Source organism: Macaca mulatta, chromosome 5, assembly GCF_049350105.2.
Source record: "Macaca mulatta isolate MMU2019108-1 chromosome 5, T2T-MMU8v2.0, whole genome shotgun sequence".
In the NCBI taxonomy this organism is placed as follows: Eukaryota; Metazoa; Chordata; class Mammalia; order Primates; family Cercopithecidae; genus Macaca; species Macaca mulatta.
Genome location: NC_133410.1, coordinates 95,258,298 through 95,280,463, shown reverse-complemented (window position 1 = coordinate 95,280,463; position 22,166 = coordinate 95,258,298). Strand labels below are relative to the sequence as shown.

Below are 22,166 nucleotides of genomic sequence, written 5' to 3'. Positions count from 1 at the left end.
ATTTTCGAATGCCTACATTATATCAGACATTAGAGATAAAAAAGATAATTAAGGTTCACAAAATCCTCTACCTTCTTTGAGTTCATCTTCTAGTTCTATGTGTTTTACTTTATGAACACAGTTTTCAATGAATATCCACAGTGATGTCCTCTTGGGTATGTAAATGTGTGTTCCCATGATAGCACAGATGTTTGTCTCAACCCTAAACTGATATTCCCAGAACATTACTATTAATTCCTTAGAGACTTTGTAACCATTTCCTTAACATGAATTATCAAAAGAATCAGAAAATCAAATATTTTAAAACCATATGCCTTCATTATCCCCATCATCATACTTAAAATGACAATAAAAAGTGCCTATAGCATGCCAGGGCCTGTGCAATTTCACTTACATATTCCAGGTATTTTTGTTCCGTTTTGTTTTATTTTTAAGTGAATGAATACAACAACCCTGTGAGATTAGACATTATGGTTTCTATTTTATATGACGAAATTAGTTTTGAGAAGTTAGGTAACCAGTTTTGTTTCATTAACATGGGTAGTAAGTGGCAGATTTAGTCCCACATCTTTCTGTCACGGAAGCCTGAACTTTTAACTTCTACACTACGTTCTTGCAAATAAGTAGACAAACACCAACTGATAGATATGCCAAATGCTGGAAAACCTCTTGGTTAATTGGGCGCTTTTATTTATAACCCATTGGGTTTCAGTGGAAGTGAGCCGAAATTCTGCAAAGATAAATTGAAAGGAAAGCAAAGCTCATACTCCCAATTCTAGATGCATGGGCTTTTTAGCTATATCACAGAGTAAAACATGATGCAACATGACAGATTTTTAGTTTACACCCTGTCCCACATAAAATATTTAGTTAATACCCATTCATGGAGGTATTTCTCACATATGAGATATTTTTCCTTAAAGCCTGTTATTTTTCAGATCTTGGTGTGTTTACAAAGCAGTTTCATGGAACTCTTGTGAGTTACTCTTTGTTCAAATTAGAGAAGAAGCCAAGCATTTAAAGGAAAGAGGCCTCCCAGTGTTAGCAAAGGTGACCCGACTATATTTCCCAAAGTGTGGGTTATTCCAAGTAATGCAAGGTGCCACAGAAACAGGATATTGACATGAAATAACTTAGCAGAAACACCAATTCTTTCTTCATTCTCTTTCAATTCTCCTGATTACATCAAAGAGGAAGCATCGTTTGGGAAAAAGAGGCATGTTAAAATGGTACCAGCACATGCCAATCTCCATTTTCATCAAATCAACAGAGGGCCTTAGGGTCAGCATCTAGAGAAAGCAGCCATATCCAGGGACATTTAATAACATGTTCTTGTTGTCATTGTGGTTATGTTACATTGACCTTGTGTTTATGCAAGTAGTGCTGGTTTGCAAAGAACAATAATATATAAATTCCCTTTTACCACAAAACTGATAAAGAAAACTGGAATACATTTAAAGAAAAATATCAATCAACCTAGCACAGGCATTATACGGAAATGGCTAAATGCATGAGGGTGAGAGACAGGACTAGCTGAATTTCCTAGGCTGACTAAGAATCCCTAAGCCTAGCTGGGAAGGTGACCGCATCCACCTTTAAACACCGGGCTTGCAACTTAGCTGACACCTGACCAATCAGGTAGTAAAGAGAGCTCACTAAAATGCTAATTAGGCAAAAACAGGAGGTAAAGAAATAGCCAATCATCTATTGCCTGAGAGCACAGGGGGAGGGACAATGATAGGGATATAACCCCGGGCATTGGAGTCAGCAATGGCTACCCTGTTTGGGTCCCTTCCCTTTGTATGGGAGCTCTGCTTTCACTCTATTAAATCTTGCAACTGCACTTTCTTCTGGTCCCCATTTGTTACCGCTGGAGCTGAGCTTTCGCTCACCATCCACCACTGCTGTTTGCCAGGGTCGCAGACCCACCGCTGACTTCCATCCCGCTAGGGTGTCCACTGTGCTGCTGATCCAGTCCACGCGCCCATTGCTGCTCCCAGTCGCGCTAAGGCTTGCCCTTGTTCCTGCATTGGCTAAGTGCCCAGGTTCCTCCTAATTAAGCTGAACACTAGTCACTGGATTCCACGGTTCTCTTCCGTGACCCACGGCTTCTAATAGAGCTATAACACTCACCGCACGGCCCAAGATTCCATTCTTTGGAATCGGTGAGGCCAAGAACCCCAGGTCAAAGAACACAAGGCTTGCCGCCATCTTGGAATTGGTCCACCACCATCTTGGGAACTCTGGGAGCAAGGATCCTGTCCCCACCTCCCCGCTACCACGGTAAAGAGGGTAGTATGTGAATGAGAGAAGTTTGAGAAATACTAAAAAATAGGAACATTAAGAATTACTATAAGTAAACAGCTATTCAGGACTTTAGGGGCTAGCCCCTCTCCTTGACTTCAGAAAATCATTTAGTGTGCTGAAAATAGGTAGCTTGTTCACCATCTACACACACAGGGCTTGCCTTAGGCAAATTCCTGGGAGTCAGTTCTTTGCTTTTCCAACTCTTTAAGAATGTAAATTCCTCCCTTTTACTGGTTCACATGCCCTCAAGCTACCACTTGCTTTCTCCACTGTCTTCCATTAAGCCCTGCCCTTAGATCTTTTATTTACACTATGATATTGATGCTCTATAACTGTACAGTTTGCTACTGAAACCTTCAGAGTTTGAGTTTTTGCATGGATTAAAGTGTAAAAAGGGAGGAGTGTACCTTTCAGGCTGTCTTGAAACTTCAGGCCCTATTCAGCAGGAAGGAAATCATGTATTTTACACATCAACTCTATACCCCAGAAAATAGTTTATCTCACAATAGCGTATGGCTTGCTTAGCTCTGTCAGAACTTATATGTTGCTCCCAGTAATGGTGTGATGTTGATTCTGCTGCTACCCTTTTCCCATTTCATATATAACAAACAGAGTTACATCAATTCTAATGATCAATATCCTTTACTATACACTCCTGCAGCTGATAGTCCAGCTGGTATTTCCCAAGTTATGGTTTTAGGACCGTGCATATAAGAATTACCTGGGGAGACGAATGACATGTGGAAATGGGGACAGAGGTCGGAGTTATGTAGCTACAAGCTAAGGAACAACAAGGGTTGTTGGCAAATATCAGAAGTTAAGAGAAAGGCATGAAACAGATACTTCCCTAAATCCTTCAGAGAGAGCATGGCTCTGCTGACATCTTGATTTGGATTTTCAGCTTCCAGAAATATGAGATAAGTTACTGTTTTTTTTTTTTTTTTTTTTTTTTTTTTTTTGTTGTTGTTGTTGTTGTTGTTGTTTTCAGCTACCCAGTTTGCAATGCTTTTTTATGGCAATCCAAGGAAAATATTACAGGGATCATGGAAAACTCCACAAGGAAGGGGAGTTGGGTGAATTTGTTAAGCTCTCCCAAAGAGAAAGGTGCACATGCAGAGGGTGGCGGGGTGGGCGAAGGGAGCATGGGATTATTCAAATAGTCATGTATAGGGACTTGGATTTTAAAACAGAAAAGGGGCAGGTTCTGCTGTTTAGAAAGAGATCTGGGCTCTGGGCTGAGAGCAGCCCTTCTACTACTGGAACAGCAGCAGCAAAGCCATGAGAATGTGTAGCACTGCCTCAGCACAAACACTCAAACATTTTAAATACTAGGGTAGAACAAATTAAAATGAGCAAGGATCTTCCAATTTTAGTATATGTGTTGCAGAAGCGAGCATGAGCAAAGATCTTCATTTGTAAAACATGTAGGTATTAGGATATTCTCTTGATAAATATTTGGTGCATACTATACACCTGGTGTTGTGCTCAGAGAGGGGTGTAGCATCAGGACAGGTAAGGATCCTGCCCTCAAGGAGTTTAAATTGCCATGGGCAAGGCAGATGATAAGCAGTAAAGAAACGAACAAGATAACTACTAAAGGCGATCAAATGCTTTGAAGGGAATAAACAGAGTAATCTTAGATAGAACCTTCAGGAAGTTGAGGATTAAATGAAATAATCAGGATAGTATCCAGCACAAGGTAGGTTATTATTGTTAAAGTTATTATTCTTCCTTAAAGAATGAACATTTTATCTACTAACTACCTCCTGTGTTTTAATTTGCCGCAGCAGATGATGGATTTTTCTGCCCCAAACAAAACATCTTTTTTTCTTGATATATTTGGGGCTGCTCATTTGTTTTAATGCACTGGTGGTCAAATGGGTTTCCCAATCTCTGATCGCAAAGTGCACATATGCTCTGTCAAAAACAAGAGTCTAGACTGGACAGACCAGATTTCACAGCCCTCCACTGTCTCCTCTTCCTTTCCTCTGATCTCTGTAACCAACTCTCAGTCAGAGTGATCTCTGTCGCTTCACTGGCCCCAGCTTTTTGCCCTGAGGAACGGGCTTATTTCCTTCTCCTTACCACACATACTCCTGTCTTCCCTTGGAATCCAGATCTCATTCCCCCCTTCACATTGGACACTCTCCTCATTTCAACATCTTTATGCTTATAATAATTGCACTAGTGCCTATGAGTCTCCCTCTGCCCTGACCTAGTGCCTGCTCTCTGCCAGCCTCTGTACTGGGTGCAGAGGATAAGTCCATGACTAGGAGGACATGGTTCCTGCCCCTGGGCAGCACAGGCAGATTAAAAAAAAAAATCACCTGTGGATTTATTTACAATGCAGATTCCTAGGCATTCTCCAACCATTTAAATCAGAATGAGAGCAAAGTGGGGTCTGGGCATCTGAATCTTAAGATATTTCTCAAAGTCATTCTTACACATACTAATACTGGAGAATCTCTACTATGTCTGTAGTGCTCCCCACTTTCAAGTTCACTTTTTCATAACTCAGTTCAGTAATCCCCAGACCTAAATTCCTTCCCAGAGGATTAAATTAAAGTATGTCTGGCTTTTCTGTCTCCTAAATTTTAGGCTTTTATTTTTTCATTTTATCTCTGTGGACTTGCAGTTTATTTAGTCACCAAAAGAAGTTTGAAAAATAAGTGAAAGGGGAGAATAGGAGAAGGAGGGACAAGGGAAGTGTGAACTCAGTACGTGGGTGGGCAGCTGGGGTACCTCCGACAGCAGTTGTTTTCAGGATTCTTGGACAGAATGTATAAAATTCCTGGCTTCGTGAAGCCTCTGTCTTGCTCCTGAACACTGTGTTGTAAGAGCATAGTTATTCTGTTGCCCAGCAGTTAATGCTAGGATGGTGACCACACTGCCATTCTTGACCCTACCTTCCCAACGCTTCCAAAATGTGTCTTCTTGAACAGCTGATACCATCTGGAGGACTTTGGTAACAAAATAACATTCAGTATCTAATTTGATTTTACACATTCTAGATTTCATTTTTGTCCCCTCAAAACTTGGAAGTTTAATATAAAAAGTTATGTTTTAATTTGTTACCCTTCCTAAATAGAAAGAATAAAGACAAGAATGGTTAGAAACTATGATATCTGTTTTCTTTTGTTTGTTTGCTTTTACAGTTGACAGGAATTGAAAGAATACAACTTCTTTCAGGTCAATGAGAATGCCCTTTCTCACAAAATTCACTGCCCAAGGAGTATGTGGGAATATGTCATAACTGTAGGAACAATGAGTCATGCCTATATAAAAGTCTCAAACTTGAACTTCAGAACTGGAAAAAAGAGCATACAATATAATTAAAGAAGAGCAGAAAGTCCATGGCTTAATAAAGGCTCATCCATGCACTCACAACTACTGTAAATTCCCACAGCATATGAATTTCAAATGTCTTTTTCTCACACCATCTTTTCTTTTTTTCCCTCACACAGGACAAAGTGTTTTCTTCCCATTCAAAGGTGAAACATTATCTTCCAAATCCCAAATAGATCCATAGCTTCCAAAGCATAGGCAGATGTATGAATATATGCTCTTTAGCTGAGGACAGATATGTGCAAAACATTGAAAACAAAAGGGCCAGAATTAAAGAAATCAATGCACTGATACGATGAATTATTATATGGTCCTTAAGATCACACATTATATAGTCCTTAAGATCACACACAGTGAAAACTACTTAATGACATGGGAAAATGTCCATGATTTAATGTGAAGGAGAAAAGATGTAAAAGGTGTATGATTCCAATACCTTTTATACATAGTTGAATTTTGACACATCTAAATCTCTGCTTATCTATTTATTTATCTGCTATGTATAGTAAGAGCTCTATGGAGTGTTGAATTTTAAAATATTCGCATTTCCTTCTTGTATTCTTCCATATTCTAAATTGTACATAAAATGTTATAATCAAAATATAACTTTAATAACATTCAGATTAAACTTAATAACTTTATGGTATTAAATTAAATAATATTCAAATTAAACTTAATAACTTTATGATATTTTAAAACGTTATTTTTAAAGTTCACTTTAAAAATTAAATTTCAGCACTTACCATTAGACATACAATGTCAGTGACTAGAGATTATCTTTGCAGAATACCCGTGGGAACTTCTTTCTAGGTTTTAATAAATATATTTTAACAAATAGAGACAAAACCTGAATCCTATTGACTCTTTGGTGAGAAATAAGCATTATTAGAATAAACAGGGAAAATATTAATTCATTCTTACTCTTTAAAATGTTTCACAAGGAAACATTTCTGTATTTACAACTTAATGTCTATTCAAAACATTATGCACAGTCTGTATTTTTATCATTTTGAGGCTATGGACCCCAGACAAATCCATAGCTTCAAAACCACAGGCATATTTAAGAACACAGATGCTCTTCAGAAGAGGGCGGATAGGTACAAAACATCGAAAACAATAGGGGAAGGATTAAAGAACCCGGGTGAGATAAACTTGAACTAAAGAACGTTCCCTGGCAGTTTGTCTCCACATCCCAATGACTAAAGCTGAGCTAGGACTTGACCATGTGAAATATCAAGCAGCCAATTAACTTTATAAAGCCACATAGGGGCAGAACATTCTGCTTGGACAAGTTTCTGAAAATAACCTCACCATCCTCTGGGAAATTATGGATTTTCTTTCCCCTCCCCATGTAGCTCACAATTACATTTTGCCACAAATATGTTACTCTCTTCTTATTACCTCACCATTCATGGATCTGGGAACTCCTTCTTCTAATCACCAGAATCCAGGAATTTGCATATCTGCCACTGGAGACAAAGGGATTCAAGCTTGACAGTTTATCAAAAGGATATTTCAGTTGCCAGAGTGACCTTTTTAACATGTAAATAAAATTATTTCATTTACTTGCTAAAAATATTTTAACAATTTCCATTTCACTTAGAATAAGAACTAAATTTCTTGTTATAGGCCAGGTGTGGTGGTTCACGCCTGTAATCCCAACACTTTGGGAGGCTGAGGCGGGTGGATCACCTGAGGTCAGGAGTTTGAGACCAGCCTAGCCAACATGGAGAATCCCTGTCTCTACTAAAACAAATAAAAAATTAGCCAGGTATGGTGGCATGCACCTGTAATCTCAGTCACTTGGGAGGCTGAGGCAGGAGAATCGCTTGAACCCAGGAGACAGAGGTTGCAGTGAGCTGAGATTGTGCCACTGCACTCCATTCTGGGTGATAGAGGGAGACTCTGTCAAAAAAATAAAAATAAAAATTAAAAAAATTTAAAAATTAAAAATTTTTTTAAAAAAAGAAAAGAAAAAGTAAAAGAAAAAGAAATTATTATAATCTGCCAGGCCATACAGAATCAACCTCTGTGGACACTATTCATCATCACTCACTGCATTCCTGTCATAGTGACCTCCTTTCTTTTATATTTAATTTTAAAAAAAATTTTTTAGAGACAGGGTCTTGCTCTGCCATCCAGGCTAAAGTGCCAGCAGTATGATCATAACTCATTGCAGCCTCAAACTCCTGGGCTCAAGTGATTCTCCTGCCTCAGCCTCCTAAGTTGCTAGAATTACTGGTGTGCACCACCACAGACAGCTAATTTTTTAATTTGATTTTTTATTGTAGAGACAGTCTCACTTTATTGTCCAGCCAGGTCTGGAACTCCTAGCCTTAAGGGATCCTCCCACTTCGGCCTCCCAAAGTGCTGGGATTACAGGCATAAGCCACTACGTCTGGCCCACCAATGGCCTTCTTTATGTTCTTCAAGCAAGCTAAGCTGTTCCTGTCTCTAGGACTTTGCACTTGCTTTTCCTCTACCTGCAACATGCCTGTTATACCTCCACCATAGGGTAGGTAAACAGGCCTCTTGTCATTCAAGTCCCAGCTCAAATGTTAGGTCCTCAGGAAGGAGACGGGGTATCTCCACCACTTTACTCACTAGCATATTAGCATGTCACCCTCATTACTTTTCAAAATTATTTATATATTTGCTGTTTATTGTTTATCTGCCTATGACTCATAATGCAAACCCCAGAAGAGAATGCACCTTGTCTCTTTCATCTAGAACAGTGTCTAAGACATAGTTAACATTCCTAAATTATTTGTCGAATGAATGAATAAGGTAGATTGTTCACAAAGGTGACTGTTGATAATTTCTCTCATCCTTATATATCCATAACATTATTTCTATCAAGAAGTAGAGTCAGCTTTCTCTCCTTTTTAAGCTGATTTGGTCTCGTGATTTGCCATTGACGAAGCGTATGCAGTGGATGTGACATTGCATCAGTTCTGGGCCTACCCCTTAAAGGTCTTGTAGCTTCCACCCTTACTATCTTTCAGTCCTGAGCCACGGTGTAAAGAGTTTCAACCATCAGCTATAGGGAGGAGCCCTGAAGGATACAAGACTGAGAAGAGAAAGCAAGAGACTCAATCAGCCATCGGCTATTCTACCCAACCCAACTTAGGCACCTGTTTTGTCAGTAAAGCTCTCTAGGATACGGTAGCTGCCCTAAATTGCAGCATCCAATACCAAGTGGAACAGAGACAGAGCCTTTCTGCCGAGCATTGCCCACGTGCAGAATCTGAAAAAGTTGTTTTAAACTAAAAACATTTGGATTGGTTTGGTATGAAGCAATAGATACCTCAAACAGTCATTGGTACTAGAAATTGGGTGCTGCTGCAACAAAAACCTAAAATATGGTTTGGGTATTGGCACTGGAACCAGGCAGAGTCTGCACAGCCAGTGAGGAAACTATTACTAAGAGCTTGGCGAACAGTGAAAATAATTGCTGTTAGAGGCTAGAGAAAGGTAAATGCTTATTAAACAGTGCTGGAAAAATTAACAAGACTATCGACTGCAGTAACTTGGAACATAGAGAACATTCCTGGTGAACTTGTGGCCCTGGCTAAGGAGGTTTTCAGGCCAAATGCTGAATGTATTAATTGGCTTCTTTTATTTGTGCATATGTTAAGGTAAGTGCAAGAGCAACGTGACCTAAAAAATAAACTGTTTCATTTTGTAGAATTTTGAGAAACTCCGTCAGCCCTAAGACAGACAGTATCTCTAACTGGTCATAGAGTCTCAATGTAGGAAATGGCCATAGGAAATCAAGGGTGCTGACAGGAAAACATAGCTTAAAGGAAAAAGTCAAATGATGGGTGTGAGTATAACACTCCTGTTAAGACTTCTGAAAGACCCAGCACCTCATAGAGTCTTTTGGCAATAGAAATCTTTTTTAATGATTTCTTCAGTCTGTTTATACATTGGTGTGTTTTATGCAAAAATGCATACATTTTATAAAGGGATAAGTAGGGTCACATTTTATAAACTTTGGACGATATTTTTTATTGTCAGCCAGTGGTTATCAAGAACTTGATTTGGAGATAACTGCTCACGGGGCACATCTGTTCTTACAAGTATCCTAAAATATAGAAAATATTCCTCAATTCCCCTACATTAGCAAAAAATCTGCTATAAGAACCAAATTATAAATGCCCATGGAAAAACAATTTTAATAAATATGTTTTGCAATAATGTCAATGTGATATAATTAGCCATATATAAATATTAAAAGAGGGCACTGAAACTCATTATTGTCTCATGAAGTTCTTTGTAGAGGATGTTGCTTATCCCATTACACAATATTCTATTATGAGATCCTACTGACATATTTCTTGCTAATTTTGGCACTAAAAATGAACATTTCTCCTGCATAAGTCATTGTTTATATGCTGTGGATGGGACTGACCTATATAACTATTGATCCGATTTTCTTTTTAAAGTATAGAATAAGAGATGTGGCTCCTCAGCAAAAAGTGTATTTACAGTCTTGAAATTTGTTCTGTGATCCTTGTTCTGAATTCATTTCTGTACCTCCACCTATATTTTTTCTCTCACAGTAAATTTATGAATCCTTGTAAACTATTTGTAATACTCTTTGTAAAAGACAGGGCTTTAATCAATTAATTGATCCTGTTTTATTTTTCCATTTATCATTATGTAATTGCAATTGTCCTAAAATGTTAAAACTGTGTAATATTTTCTTATATGAATGCACCATTATTTGATAACCACACTCACAGGGAGATAATAAATTGGTGTTCAGTTTTTATTGCTACACTATTTGTAATAAACAACTTTGCACTTACGTTTGCTCTACATATCTCATCTTTTTCTGGGATTGGAATTGCCTGCATGAATGCTCCTGAAATATATTATCAAATTGCTTTACAAAGACTACAACAGTTTGTATACTCACCATGTGTCTATCCGTGTACTAATTCTACACTTTCACAGAGAAACAACACTTAGCATGTACTATGGTCTGAATGCTTGTGTTTCCCCAAATTCATATGTTGACACTTGATCACCACTGTGATTATATTAGAAGGTAGAGCCTTTGGGAGGTGATCAAGGCTCTGCCTTCATGAATAGGATTAATGCTCTTATAAAAGATGTCCCAGACCTTGGCAAAAAATGTATGGCCAAGTCTTCAAAAGCAATTGCAACAAAAATAATTGACAAATGAGACCTAATTAAACTAGAGAACTTCTACACAGCAAAAGAAACTATCAAGGGAGTAAATAGACAACCTACAGAAAGGGATAAAATATTCACAAACTGTGCATCTGTCAAAGGTCTAATATCCAGAATCTATAAGGAACTTAAACAAATCAACAAGCAAAATAAACAAAAACAAAACAAAACAACAAAAATACCAAAAAACAAAAACCAAATAAACCATTAAAAAAAGGGGCAAAGGACATGAACAGACACTTCTTAAAAGAAGACATACAAGATGCCAACTAACATATGAAAAAATGCTCATCATCACCAATCAGAGAAATATAAATCAAAACCACAATGAAATATCATCTCACAGTAATCAGCTTTTGTTAAAAAGCCAAAAACAAAAAACAAAAAACAGATGTTGGTGAGTCCAAGGAGAAAAGGGAACACTTAATCAGTTAATGGGAATGTAAATCAGTTCAGCCACTGTGGAGAGCAATTTGGAGATTTCTCAAGGAAGTGATAGCTGAACTTACTATTCAACCCAGCAGTCCCACTAGTAGGTACATATCCAAAGGAAAATAAATTATTTTACCAAAAAGACACATACACCTATGTGTTCCTTTCAGTGCTATTCACAATAGTAAAGACACGAAATCAACCCAAGTGCCCATCAATGGTGGACTGGATAAAGCAAAAGTAGTACATATATACCATGGAATACTATGCAGCCATCAAAAAGAATGAAATAATGTCTTCTGCTGCAACATAGATGCAGCTGGAAACCATTAAACTAAGTGAACTAATGAAGAAACAGAAAACCAAATACCCCATGTTCTCCCTTATAAGTGGGAACTAAACATTGGGTAAACATGGACATAAAAATGGGAACAACAGATACTGGGGAATACAAGAGAGGAGTAGGAGAGAGGGCACTAAGGGTTGAAATAAACTACCTATTGGCATACTATGCTCACTACTTGGGTTACGGATTCATTCATGCTCCAAACCTCAGCATCATACAGTATACCTTTGTAACAAACCTGCATGCAATTCTAAAATAAAAATTGAAAAAAGTAAAACAGAAGACATATATTTATAATAATAAAAATAAAATAAAATAAATAAATAAAAATAAAACCTCAAAAATGAAGGAATATGATATGGTTTGGCTGTGTCTCAGATCTCATCTTGAATTGTAATTCCCACAATTCCCACGTGTCATGGGAGGACCCTGGTGGGAGGTGATTGAATCATGGGGCAGGTCTTTCCCAGGCTGTTCTCATGATAGTGAATGAGTCTCACAAGATCTGATGGTTTTAAAAACAAGAGTTTTCCTTGCATAAGCTCCTCTTTTTGCCTGCCAACGTCCACATAAGATGCGACTTGATCCTCCTTGCCTTCTGCCATGATTGTGAGGCCTCCCCAGCCACGTGGAACTGTACGTTATTAATTAAACCTTTATCCTATATAAATTACCCAGTCTCAGGTATGTCTTTGTCAGCAGCATGAAAACAGACTAACACAGAATAGTAAATTATTTTTTACTTTATAAAGGAAAAGGACAAATTATAAGTTTATTTTAAATATTAAGGTCTCCAGTAATTTTAAAAATGTTTCTTTTCATTTATAATTTTTTTTTTTTTTAGATGGGGTCTTGCCCTGTTGTCCAGGCTGGAGTGCAGTGGCCTGATTTCAGCTCACTGCAACCTCTGGCTCCCAGGTTCAAGAGATTCTCCTGCCTCAGCTTCCTGAAAAGCTGGGATTACAGGCGCCTGCTATCACGCCTGACTAATTTTGGTATTTTTAGTAGAGACAAGGTTTCACCATGTTGGCCAGGCTGGTTTCGAACTCCTGACCTCGTGATCCTCCCACCACAGCCTCCCCAAATGCTGGGATTACAGGCACGAGCCACTGTGCCCAGCCCTTTTCATATGTAATGCTTTTGTTTGTTATTTACACTCGTTGCACTATTTATTCTAAATACAAAGCAGACCTTGAGACATATAGAAACCTAGGCCTTGAGACCAGCCTGGCCAACATGGTGAAACCCCATCTCAACAAAAAAAAATACAAAAAATGGCCAGGCATGGTGGCACATGCCTATAATCCCAGCTACTCGGGAGGCTGAGGCAGGAGAATGGCTTAAACCAGTGAGGTGGAGGTTGCAGTGAGCTGAGATCATGCTATTGCACTCCAGTGTGTGGCGACAGAGCAAGACTCTGTTTCAAAAAAAGAAAAAGGTCAGGCACGGTGGCTCAGGCCTGTAATCCCAGCACTTTGGGAGGCTGAGTGGGGTGGATCACCTGAGCTCGGCAGTTCAAGACCAGCCTGACCAACATGGAGAAACCCCGTCTCTACTAAAAATACAAAATTAGCCAGGCATGTTGGCACATGCCTGTAATCCCAGTTACTCAGGAGGCTGAGGCAGGAGAATTGCAGGAGAATTGCTTGAATCCAGGAGGTGGAGGTTGTGGTGAGCCAAGATCGTGCCATTGCACTCTAGCCTGGGCAACAAGAGCGAAACTCCATCTCAAAAAAAAAAAAAAAAAAAAAAAAAAAGAAAGAAAAAAAAGAAAAAAAGAAAACTAAGCCATCTTTAATGATGATATTCATGTCATCATTCATAAAGTTCATCTTTATAAAGGCTTTCTTTTGCATTCTGATTTCATGATTTTCATAATTATAACTAAACTGTGCTTTGTTATTACCCACAGTCATAAGTTCGGTTTATATCTACAACTCATTGAATTTGTGTTTAGACATTTTTTTAAAAAGAGGCCTCAGACAAAGACTTCATGACTAAAACACCAAAGCAATGGCAACAAAACCCAAATTTGACAAATGGGATCTAATTAAACTAAAGAGCTTCTGCACAGCAAAAGAAACTATCATCAGAGTGAACAGGCAACCTACAGAATGGGGGAAAATTTTTGCAATCTATCCATCTCACAAAGGGCTAATATCCAGAATCTACAAGGAACTTAAACAAATTTACAAGAAAAATACAAACAATCCCATCAAAAAGTGGGTGAAGGAAATGAACAGACACTTCTCAAAAGAAGACATTTATGTGGCCAACAAACTTATGAAAAAAAGCTCATCATCACTGGTCATTAAAGAAATGCAAATCAAAACCACAAGGAGATACCATCTCATGCCAGTTAGAATGACGATCATTAAAAAGTCAGGAAACAACAGGTGCTGGAGAGGATGCAGAGAAATAGGAACACTTTTACACTGTTGGTGGGTATGTAAATTAGTTCAATCATTGTGGAAGACCGTGTGATGATTCCTCAAAGATCTAGAACCAGAAATACTATTTGACCCAGCAATCCCATTACTGGGTATATACCTAAAGCATTATAAATCATTCTCCTATAAAGACATGCACACGTATGTTTATTGCAGCACTGTTCACAATTGCATAGACTTGGAACTAACCCAAATGCCCATCAATGATAGACTGGATTAAGAAAATGTGGCACATGTACACCATGGAATACTATGCAGCCACAAAAAAGGATGAGTCCATGTCCTTTGCAGCGACATGGATGAAGCTGGAAACCGTCATTCTCAGCAAACTAACACAGGAACAGAAAACCAAACACTGCATGTTCTCACTCATAAGTGGGATTGTGCAATGAGAACACATGGACACAGGGAGGGGAACATCACACACCAGGGCCTGTTGGGGGGTGCAGGGGCAAGGGGAGGGATAACATTAGGAGAAATACCCAGTGTAGATGACAGGTTGATGGGTGCAGCAAACACCACAGCACGTGTATACCTATGTAACAAACCTGCATGTTCTGCAAGTGTATCCCAGAACTTAAAGTCTAATAAAATTTAAAAAAAGAGGCCCCGGAGAGAGCTGCCCTGTACTTTCCACCATCTGAGGGCACAGTGAAAAGGTACCATCTATGAACTGATATCAAGTTCTCATCAGACACGGATTTGCCAGTGCCTTGACTGTGATTTTTCAGAATCCAGAATTTTCAGAAATAAATTTTGTTTATAAACCACTCCGTTTATGATATTTTGTTATGACAGCCTGAATGGACTAAGACAGTAGGATATTTTTAATTTTCAAGTATCAGGATTACTCTTATCCAAAAATTCCAATGCTGAGAATTTATCCTAAGTAATTCAAAAATAGAAAGTATTTATGGAAATGTATATCCACTACAATAGTACTTATAATAATGAAAATGTCATAATGTAAATGTCCAACAATATTGAAATAGTTGTGAATAATATACCTGTAGAGTGAAATGTTAGATATTTAAAAAGACACAGAATTTGTTAATGATAAAATGTTAAGTTAAAATATATTAGAATAAATGGGTATTTTTCAGCTATTAATATGGAAACATTTTTGGTATATAATGTTGATAATATTATGATGGAATTTTACTTTTTCTACTAAGCGTTTAAAAAGTAAAGAGAAGAAGATAATTCACAAAATATTAGCCAGGATTAACTCTTAATTTGTGGAGTTAGAAATGCTTTATATTTTCTTTTCTGGGCTGCCATTATTCTTTTATTTTCACCATGCTGTACTTCTCCTTGTTTCCCTGTAAAACTATTCTAGATTAAAGTAGAGTTATATATTTAAAAATATAATGCTTTGGTTATTATTGAAATACTCATTTTAAATTACATTGCAAATATTTCAATCTCTACTCATAATACTTTTATTGTTCCTTAATGGAAAGAATTTAAAAAAATTAAACGAGAAGAATTCTATTTTATAAGTTCACTTTTTCCAGTGCAAAAGTTTAATACAGTTTTACTTTAGTACCAAAGAAAAAGAACAAAAAAGAATGTTTTAAGATGGAAAGTATGGAAGAGAAAGATATCTAAGGTGCCAAATTTTTGACTTTGTAATTTAATAGAAACAATGCAAACTCCTGCAGGCAAATAATCTATGTTGCAAACTGTTGACACACATCAATCAAGGTTATGCCTCCTCAGCTCACTGCATCCTGTCAATTCAGTCTGAACTTCTCAGTGAAGATGGTTAGTAAAATTGTGACTCTACCTGTCAAATGATGGCTTCTCCCCACAGTCAAAGGCATCTTGGAGCTCCTTAACAAGATTAGCCTGGCCTGGCAGTCGAAAGAGACCCTCTTCTTTCAGCCCCCTTTGTCGGATAAAGTCCACGCACTGCTCCACCAACATCGGAGCCAGACGGTTTCCGTATCTCTTCTCATAACGAACAGTATCCTCCAGTTTCTGTCCAAAAATGCCTAAAAAAGTAAAGGATTACAGTGAACTTGAAAAATTTATCTCTTCCCACTTTGTTGTTGTTGTTGTTTTAATTCAATATAACAGAAAAACAAAGATTGGAATGCTAGCAAGCACTTAACATTCAGTATTTCACATTATTATACAATCAAATTCATTATATACAATTCCTCAAATGGTATGAATTTACCTTGTGCTGCCCCTTTCTTGTATTCTATGTTTAGCCCAAAACCAAAACAGAAATACAGAGTTTGAGATATCCATTTTGAAATAAGAAAAACTGTAATAAATGTAACTTGAGTTTGGGGTTTTCATTTTTTTTTTTCCTTTTAGGAAAGAAATGGTATTCAATAGCTTAAAAGCAGAAATATGCTGCAGAAAATAGTCAAATTCTACCTTTATTACAGTTTTATATTTATGTCCAATTTACACTTAAATCCTATTTCTTTTTTCCCCTTTTGTTTTTACTCAAGTTGTGATGCCATGACTGTAATCAAGGTGATAAAACCAGGAAAAGAAACCCTGAATTTTCTCCCATACAAAATATTTCAGACACTGTTTGCATGTCTTAAACTATTAACTTATTTGAAAGTGAAAAATTGAAATTTACAAAGCAGAGCATACTAAAAGTGGAGAGGTGGGCTCACAGTGACTTGCCCTAACAGGTAGGGAATTTTATCAAGTACATTGTTTAGAATTGGCAGTACATGGTGGCAGTAAAAAGCAGGCCAAGTTTTAGTTAGATTTATTAATGATTTTGCAATACCTACAAACCATACATTCCTTGGTGTATACACCTGAGCCAAAAACAGTCACTATTTCATCCTCAGGACTTCACTAATTAAGAGATTATATTTTTGAAATATATTAATATTAGGTAGTAGCTTGGTAAAAATTATCAACCTATGAGAAAGGGGGGGAAAACAGCCAAAGCAAATGTGACTCCAATGTTCCCAGATGGAATGAATGTCATGAAATTATTGTAATGGTCTAAGGAGTTTCATAAAAGGGGAAGAAAAGTAAGTGGTGCATGTTGAAATTAGGTAAGACTTCAGAATGTGTGGGGAACTATTTAACAGCCATTAGGTTAAGGATTAGATCATACCAACAGATGCTTTGCCCCCCCACCTGTAACATAATGTCTTTATGGATTCATTAGTGCAAAACTGTCACATTTCAAGCAATAAAGAATTGTTACCAAAGAAAATATTCTTAGCTCAGGTAGAAACGATAACAGGAAACACAACTATTCTACAACTAGTATAAAATTTAGCACTAATGAAATACATATATTCCATTTAGGAAATAATGTTGAGTAACCTAATGTCAATATTCAAGCATATAAAGCAGAATTAGAAATAGTGTTTTCTAAGGGCAGTAAAGATTAGAGCAGACAACAGGTCTAGTTAGCTTGGTTTGTAGACTTTAGAACAAATAGTTCCTTGATAATCGTGTATCAAACATTATTCACCAACTCCAACAGACACTGACATCCCCTTCTCCCTTGACATTTCCATTATAGAAGCTGGACAATTAAATACTTCTTCCACTTCCCTTGCAGAGGGGTGGTCACGTGCCACAGTCCTGGTCAATAAGTCTTCTTGTAGCCTTTAGGAAGACTTGCTCTTCTTGATGAAAAGGAAAAGCATTTGTAATTGTCAATAACTCCTTTTGCCTGTCTTCAACTTGGGCATGATACAGGCTCTTGTTATAGTCATCTTTTGTCCATTAGGCAACAATCACAAGGGAAAGGCTAAAAGATTAACAGATATGCTGAGGCTGAATTTATTGAACTACTGATCCAATACTGGCCGCACCTTTGTCCAGATAGCTTTTAATGTGAGAAAAGCAAGCTGATGTGCGTTTAAGCCAGTTTTCTATTCCTTCAGCAAAACAAAATTCTAATCCATTCAATGGTAATAACAATTTTTGGAGATATTCTAGTGTTTTAATAATAAGGTTTACAAATTGGCTATATTGGAGAATATAGACCCTTCCTGTGGAGAGCTTTGAAAACAAACGTCATGCTTATTTGCCTCTACTGTTTGAACTATATCCTGCCAAAATTAAGTAAATAGCCTTTTAGAAGACTTACAGATCATTTAAGAAAATAATATGTTGACATTTGGAAATAAATTTTATGTATGTGTGATTTTTTTTTTTTTTTACTTTGGATTTTTGCTTTCGATTGATAAATATATTACCTAAGGGTTCTCTCCAAATCCAACAGAAAATCTACTAAAGATGTTGCAATTCAATGACTCTGTGTGCTACAAACATGAACAAAACTTCCAAAATTCGGGTTTATACAGTAATGAAAAACAGTCAAACATTCTTTTCTCAAAGCTTTCAGGATTTTTTTTCTTTTCCCAACAACTCAAGGAAGCAATAAAGAAAGGGGTGTTTTGCTTTAGACGTGTATTTGGTTTCCTTTTTACTTTCTTGTGCATGCAGGTTTGCCTTTATAATAAAATAAGAATTTAAAACTATAGCAAGAAACTTAAATTCATTAAGTATTTATTATACTCTGAGTCCCTCACAATATTCTCTCATCTTTATAAGAAACATGTAAGGTAACTATCATTCTCTCTTTTTCACTCGGAAAATTTGGGCTCAGAGAGATGAAACAATCTGTCTAAGGTTAGTTACAGAGCACCAAGTGGCAGAATGGAAGTCCACATTCAGATTTATTTAGCTTTAAAATCTTTGCTCATTCCTGAATATCAGTCCTTTTCCTATGTATTTAATCACAATCGTGAGTCCTCATTTTCTAGTAATTAAAAATATTAGTACATTCTACAACCGAGTAAAACCATGTACCTTTTTTGTGCTTTTAAAAAGTGATAATAGCTAAGCTGTACTTACATATGCCAGGCACGTTACAAGCAGTTTACCTGCATTTCTCTCATTTAAAATTCATAACACCTTGTGAGGCAGGCACCACCATTCCTTGCACTTTAAGGAGGAGGAGCTTGAAGCACAGAAAGGTCAAGTAACTTGCCAAATGTCACACAGCAGTAAATGGTGGAGCTAAGGCTTGTTTGAGGCAGTGGGATATCAGAGCCACTCAGTGTCTATTACACAATACTGTGTAGTATGCACAATGGCTGAAAACAGCAATGGAGGAAGACACCTGCCATTTATTAGCTTTCTGACCTCAATTCCTCCCATCACATTAGGATCAATGATTTGTGCTGAGAAAATGTAAATTGGGAGTTGGGGGAGGTCAGGAAAAAAAAGAGAAGGAAAATACTCTGGAGCTTCAATGAGCATGCTGTCCCCCAAAGCAATTTCCTTTTTAAAAAGCTGATGCCTTTAATATAGCAGTATAATATGTAAAAAAGTTTTAAAGCATGTAGACAACATGTATATATGGTTTAAAATTCCTGTCGGAAAATGAGTTTTCTGCTGTAGAACTGGTCTTGCAAAGAATGAGTAAAGAATTTTAATAGACGTATACTCCCCATTCTGTAGCACTGGAAATAGAGTGTGCCAAATATTTCTGGCTTAAAATGGTAGATGTAGGTTGCCCTTCTGCATAAGAATGTTCCTTGGGAGGAAAGCTATTGATGGGAAAAAATCATTTAAAAAAAACCAGATTTATTTAAAAATTTTCTTGAGGGAGCAGCGAAACTTCAAATTTTAAAATTAACACAAAAGCACAAAGGTCATGTGCTACCCCCAGCTAACAGCATGAAGAAAGGACACAGTGACTAGTAGATTATTAACAATACTCCCTGGGATGTGGGTCACGCGAACAGTTCCAGCTATGTCCACTTAAACTCCCAGCAAGTTTTCACACACTCTGACAAAACCGTCCCCAGTATTTGTGGGCGGTGATGAATATCATGCCTACCTCTCCTCCATGTGAAAGTACATTGATATGTCATAAAACATCACCCAGGATGTGACTTTTCACTGGATTGAGAAAGTAAATCACACAGGTGAATTTATTATACTGGTAGGTGGTTGTTTCCAGTGGAACAAGCAAGAGAGAAACCGCCACAGCCTTCAGGGTTTGAGAGGGTCCCCCTTTACATGTAATTTATAGAGCCAATAGCTAGAGGCTGCCTGTGAAGTGAGTGACTGTGATGCTATAAATACATTCATATTTCATTCTTCCTGAAAATAAATAAGCAAAGATGAATCTAAACCTTCTTCGACTCTGTGCCCTGTAACTACATATTCTCTTTGCTCCTCAATTCCCAGTGAAGTATGTGACTCTGTCTCCTTTTCATCATTTTCTATCCACTTTCTAACTTTTGCAATTTGATATCTGACCCAGTTATAACAATAAAATGGCTTTTTCCACGGTCACCAATAACTTCCTAATTGCCAAATCATTGACAGCCAAATTTGTTCTTTGTATTACTTCTTGTCTCACTCCCTTTAAAACTGTCAGTCTCCTTCTTCTTCCTGACACTTCACATGTTACATGATTTTTGCCTCTCAATGCCCTTCTCAGTCCCTTTCTTGACTATGCTAACTACTACACTCTTTAATAGTTATCTGGGTTCTGTCCTCAGCTCCGTTTTTACTTAACCCGATACAGTTACTCTACTAGACTCCACTTAATTTCACTACGTATTAATTATTTTCAGGTTTGTATCTCAATTTGGGCTACTGCTATAATTTCCAGCATTGGATTTCTGGGTGCCCAGTAGAACTCTCAATAGGGATAGCTCAAACATTTTCAAACTCAAAATTTCTAAAGCTGAATAAGTCATCTCTTTTTAAAAACCTGTTCTGTGTCCTTTAATCCTAATTTTGGTTATCAGTACATACAAGCTATTCCCCCAAAACATTGAAGTGCCATCTGAGAATCCACCTACATTCCTCTTTCCTTCAAGCTACTCATTTAATCACCATGCTGATCGCCTCCAAGCTCCTTACCACTGCATTAGGTTAGATATTCAGTATTTCTCCTATGATTTTTTGAAGAGCAGAGTTCCCAAGCCAGCCAAGTGCTGCCATGGTGGACTTCATAATATTTCAATTGGATCATGCCACTCTTCTGCTTCACCTCTTCCAATGGTGTCCACCAGCCTGTCTTTGCAACCACATTCCTTTTTATGAAATAAAGTCCCCACAAGCTGATCTCAGCCTCTTCATCTTCCATTCAGTCAACAATGTTTAGGTGATATCCATTGTGTGCCAGGCACTGTGACATCTCCACTCTCATTTCTTTTGCTTCCTCACAAATAATACGCTCTCAAACTATGCTGAACTATGTATTGCTTGTCATGTCTTCATGCCTCCTTCTAGAAGGTAGGTCCTGCCTTTGTAAGTCAGCGTAGGAAACCTTATCCTGTAAGAGTCAACTCATACATCTCCTGTGTCAAGTCTTTACTGACATTCCATTGCCTCATCCCCTACCCTAGACACAAAGCTTGATATGTTTCTTTATTCCTTAACATTTTGCATGGAAATTATTTATTTAGATGCCTAACCTGTGCTGGACTAGTAAAAAGAGGAGTTTACTTTTACTTTTATTATAATGAAATAATTGTTTTACATTTATTATTATTAAGTATAAGAAAGCAGTTACATACTGTATATCTATCCTATGAGCTTCGGAGAGGTTTAGGCAAGGTGCCACAGACACAAGGACCACACTGGGATTGGTCCCAGGTGTAAAGGACTCCGAAGCTTTAATTCTATTTTACCATAGTCAAGGCCTTTTGTTTATGTCCCTGGAACTTATCAAGATGGGTGACACACAGATGCCCCATAAACATTTATGGAATAAATGCATGCATGGAAACAAAACACTTTACCTCCCCAATAATAGAAAATAAATGAATAATTTCAATGTCAAATGAAACTCATTGATAATTCTTGAGTTGTGCCATTAATTTTGGGTTCCTTATCCTTTCTTGTCTATAGATCACATACTCAGCCACAATGGGAATTTGCCTTGACTTATCCTCTGCTTACTGCAACTCTGCTAGCAGGATAAATCCTGGTATCACCAGGATGGCAAGAATTTTCCATTAAAATGAATATTCACCCATAGTAAATGGGCAAATCAAAGTAAAATACATCTATTTTAGTACAGAACTAAGAAAGACAGGCAAAGCTTACTTCAC

At 37.4% G+C, this 22,166-nt stretch overlaps 1 protein-coding gene across 9 annotated transcripts in view; it reads right to left on the bottom strand.

The window, feature by feature from the left end:
• The window catches only part of ARHGAP24 (Rho GTPase activating protein 24), a 528,054-nt gene that overhangs the window by 42,087 nt on the left and 463,801 nt on the right, over nucleotides 1-22,166 (bottom strand). For all 9 annotated transcript variants that reach the window (XM_002804123.4, XM_028848595.2, XM_078001956.1 and 6 more), the window contains one exon: nucleotides 15,872-16,079. In XM_002804123.4, coding sequence (XP_002804169.1) covers nucleotides 15,872-16,079 — 208 coding nt within the window. The remainder of the gene's footprint in view (nucleotides 1-15,871; nucleotides 16,080-22,166) is intronic.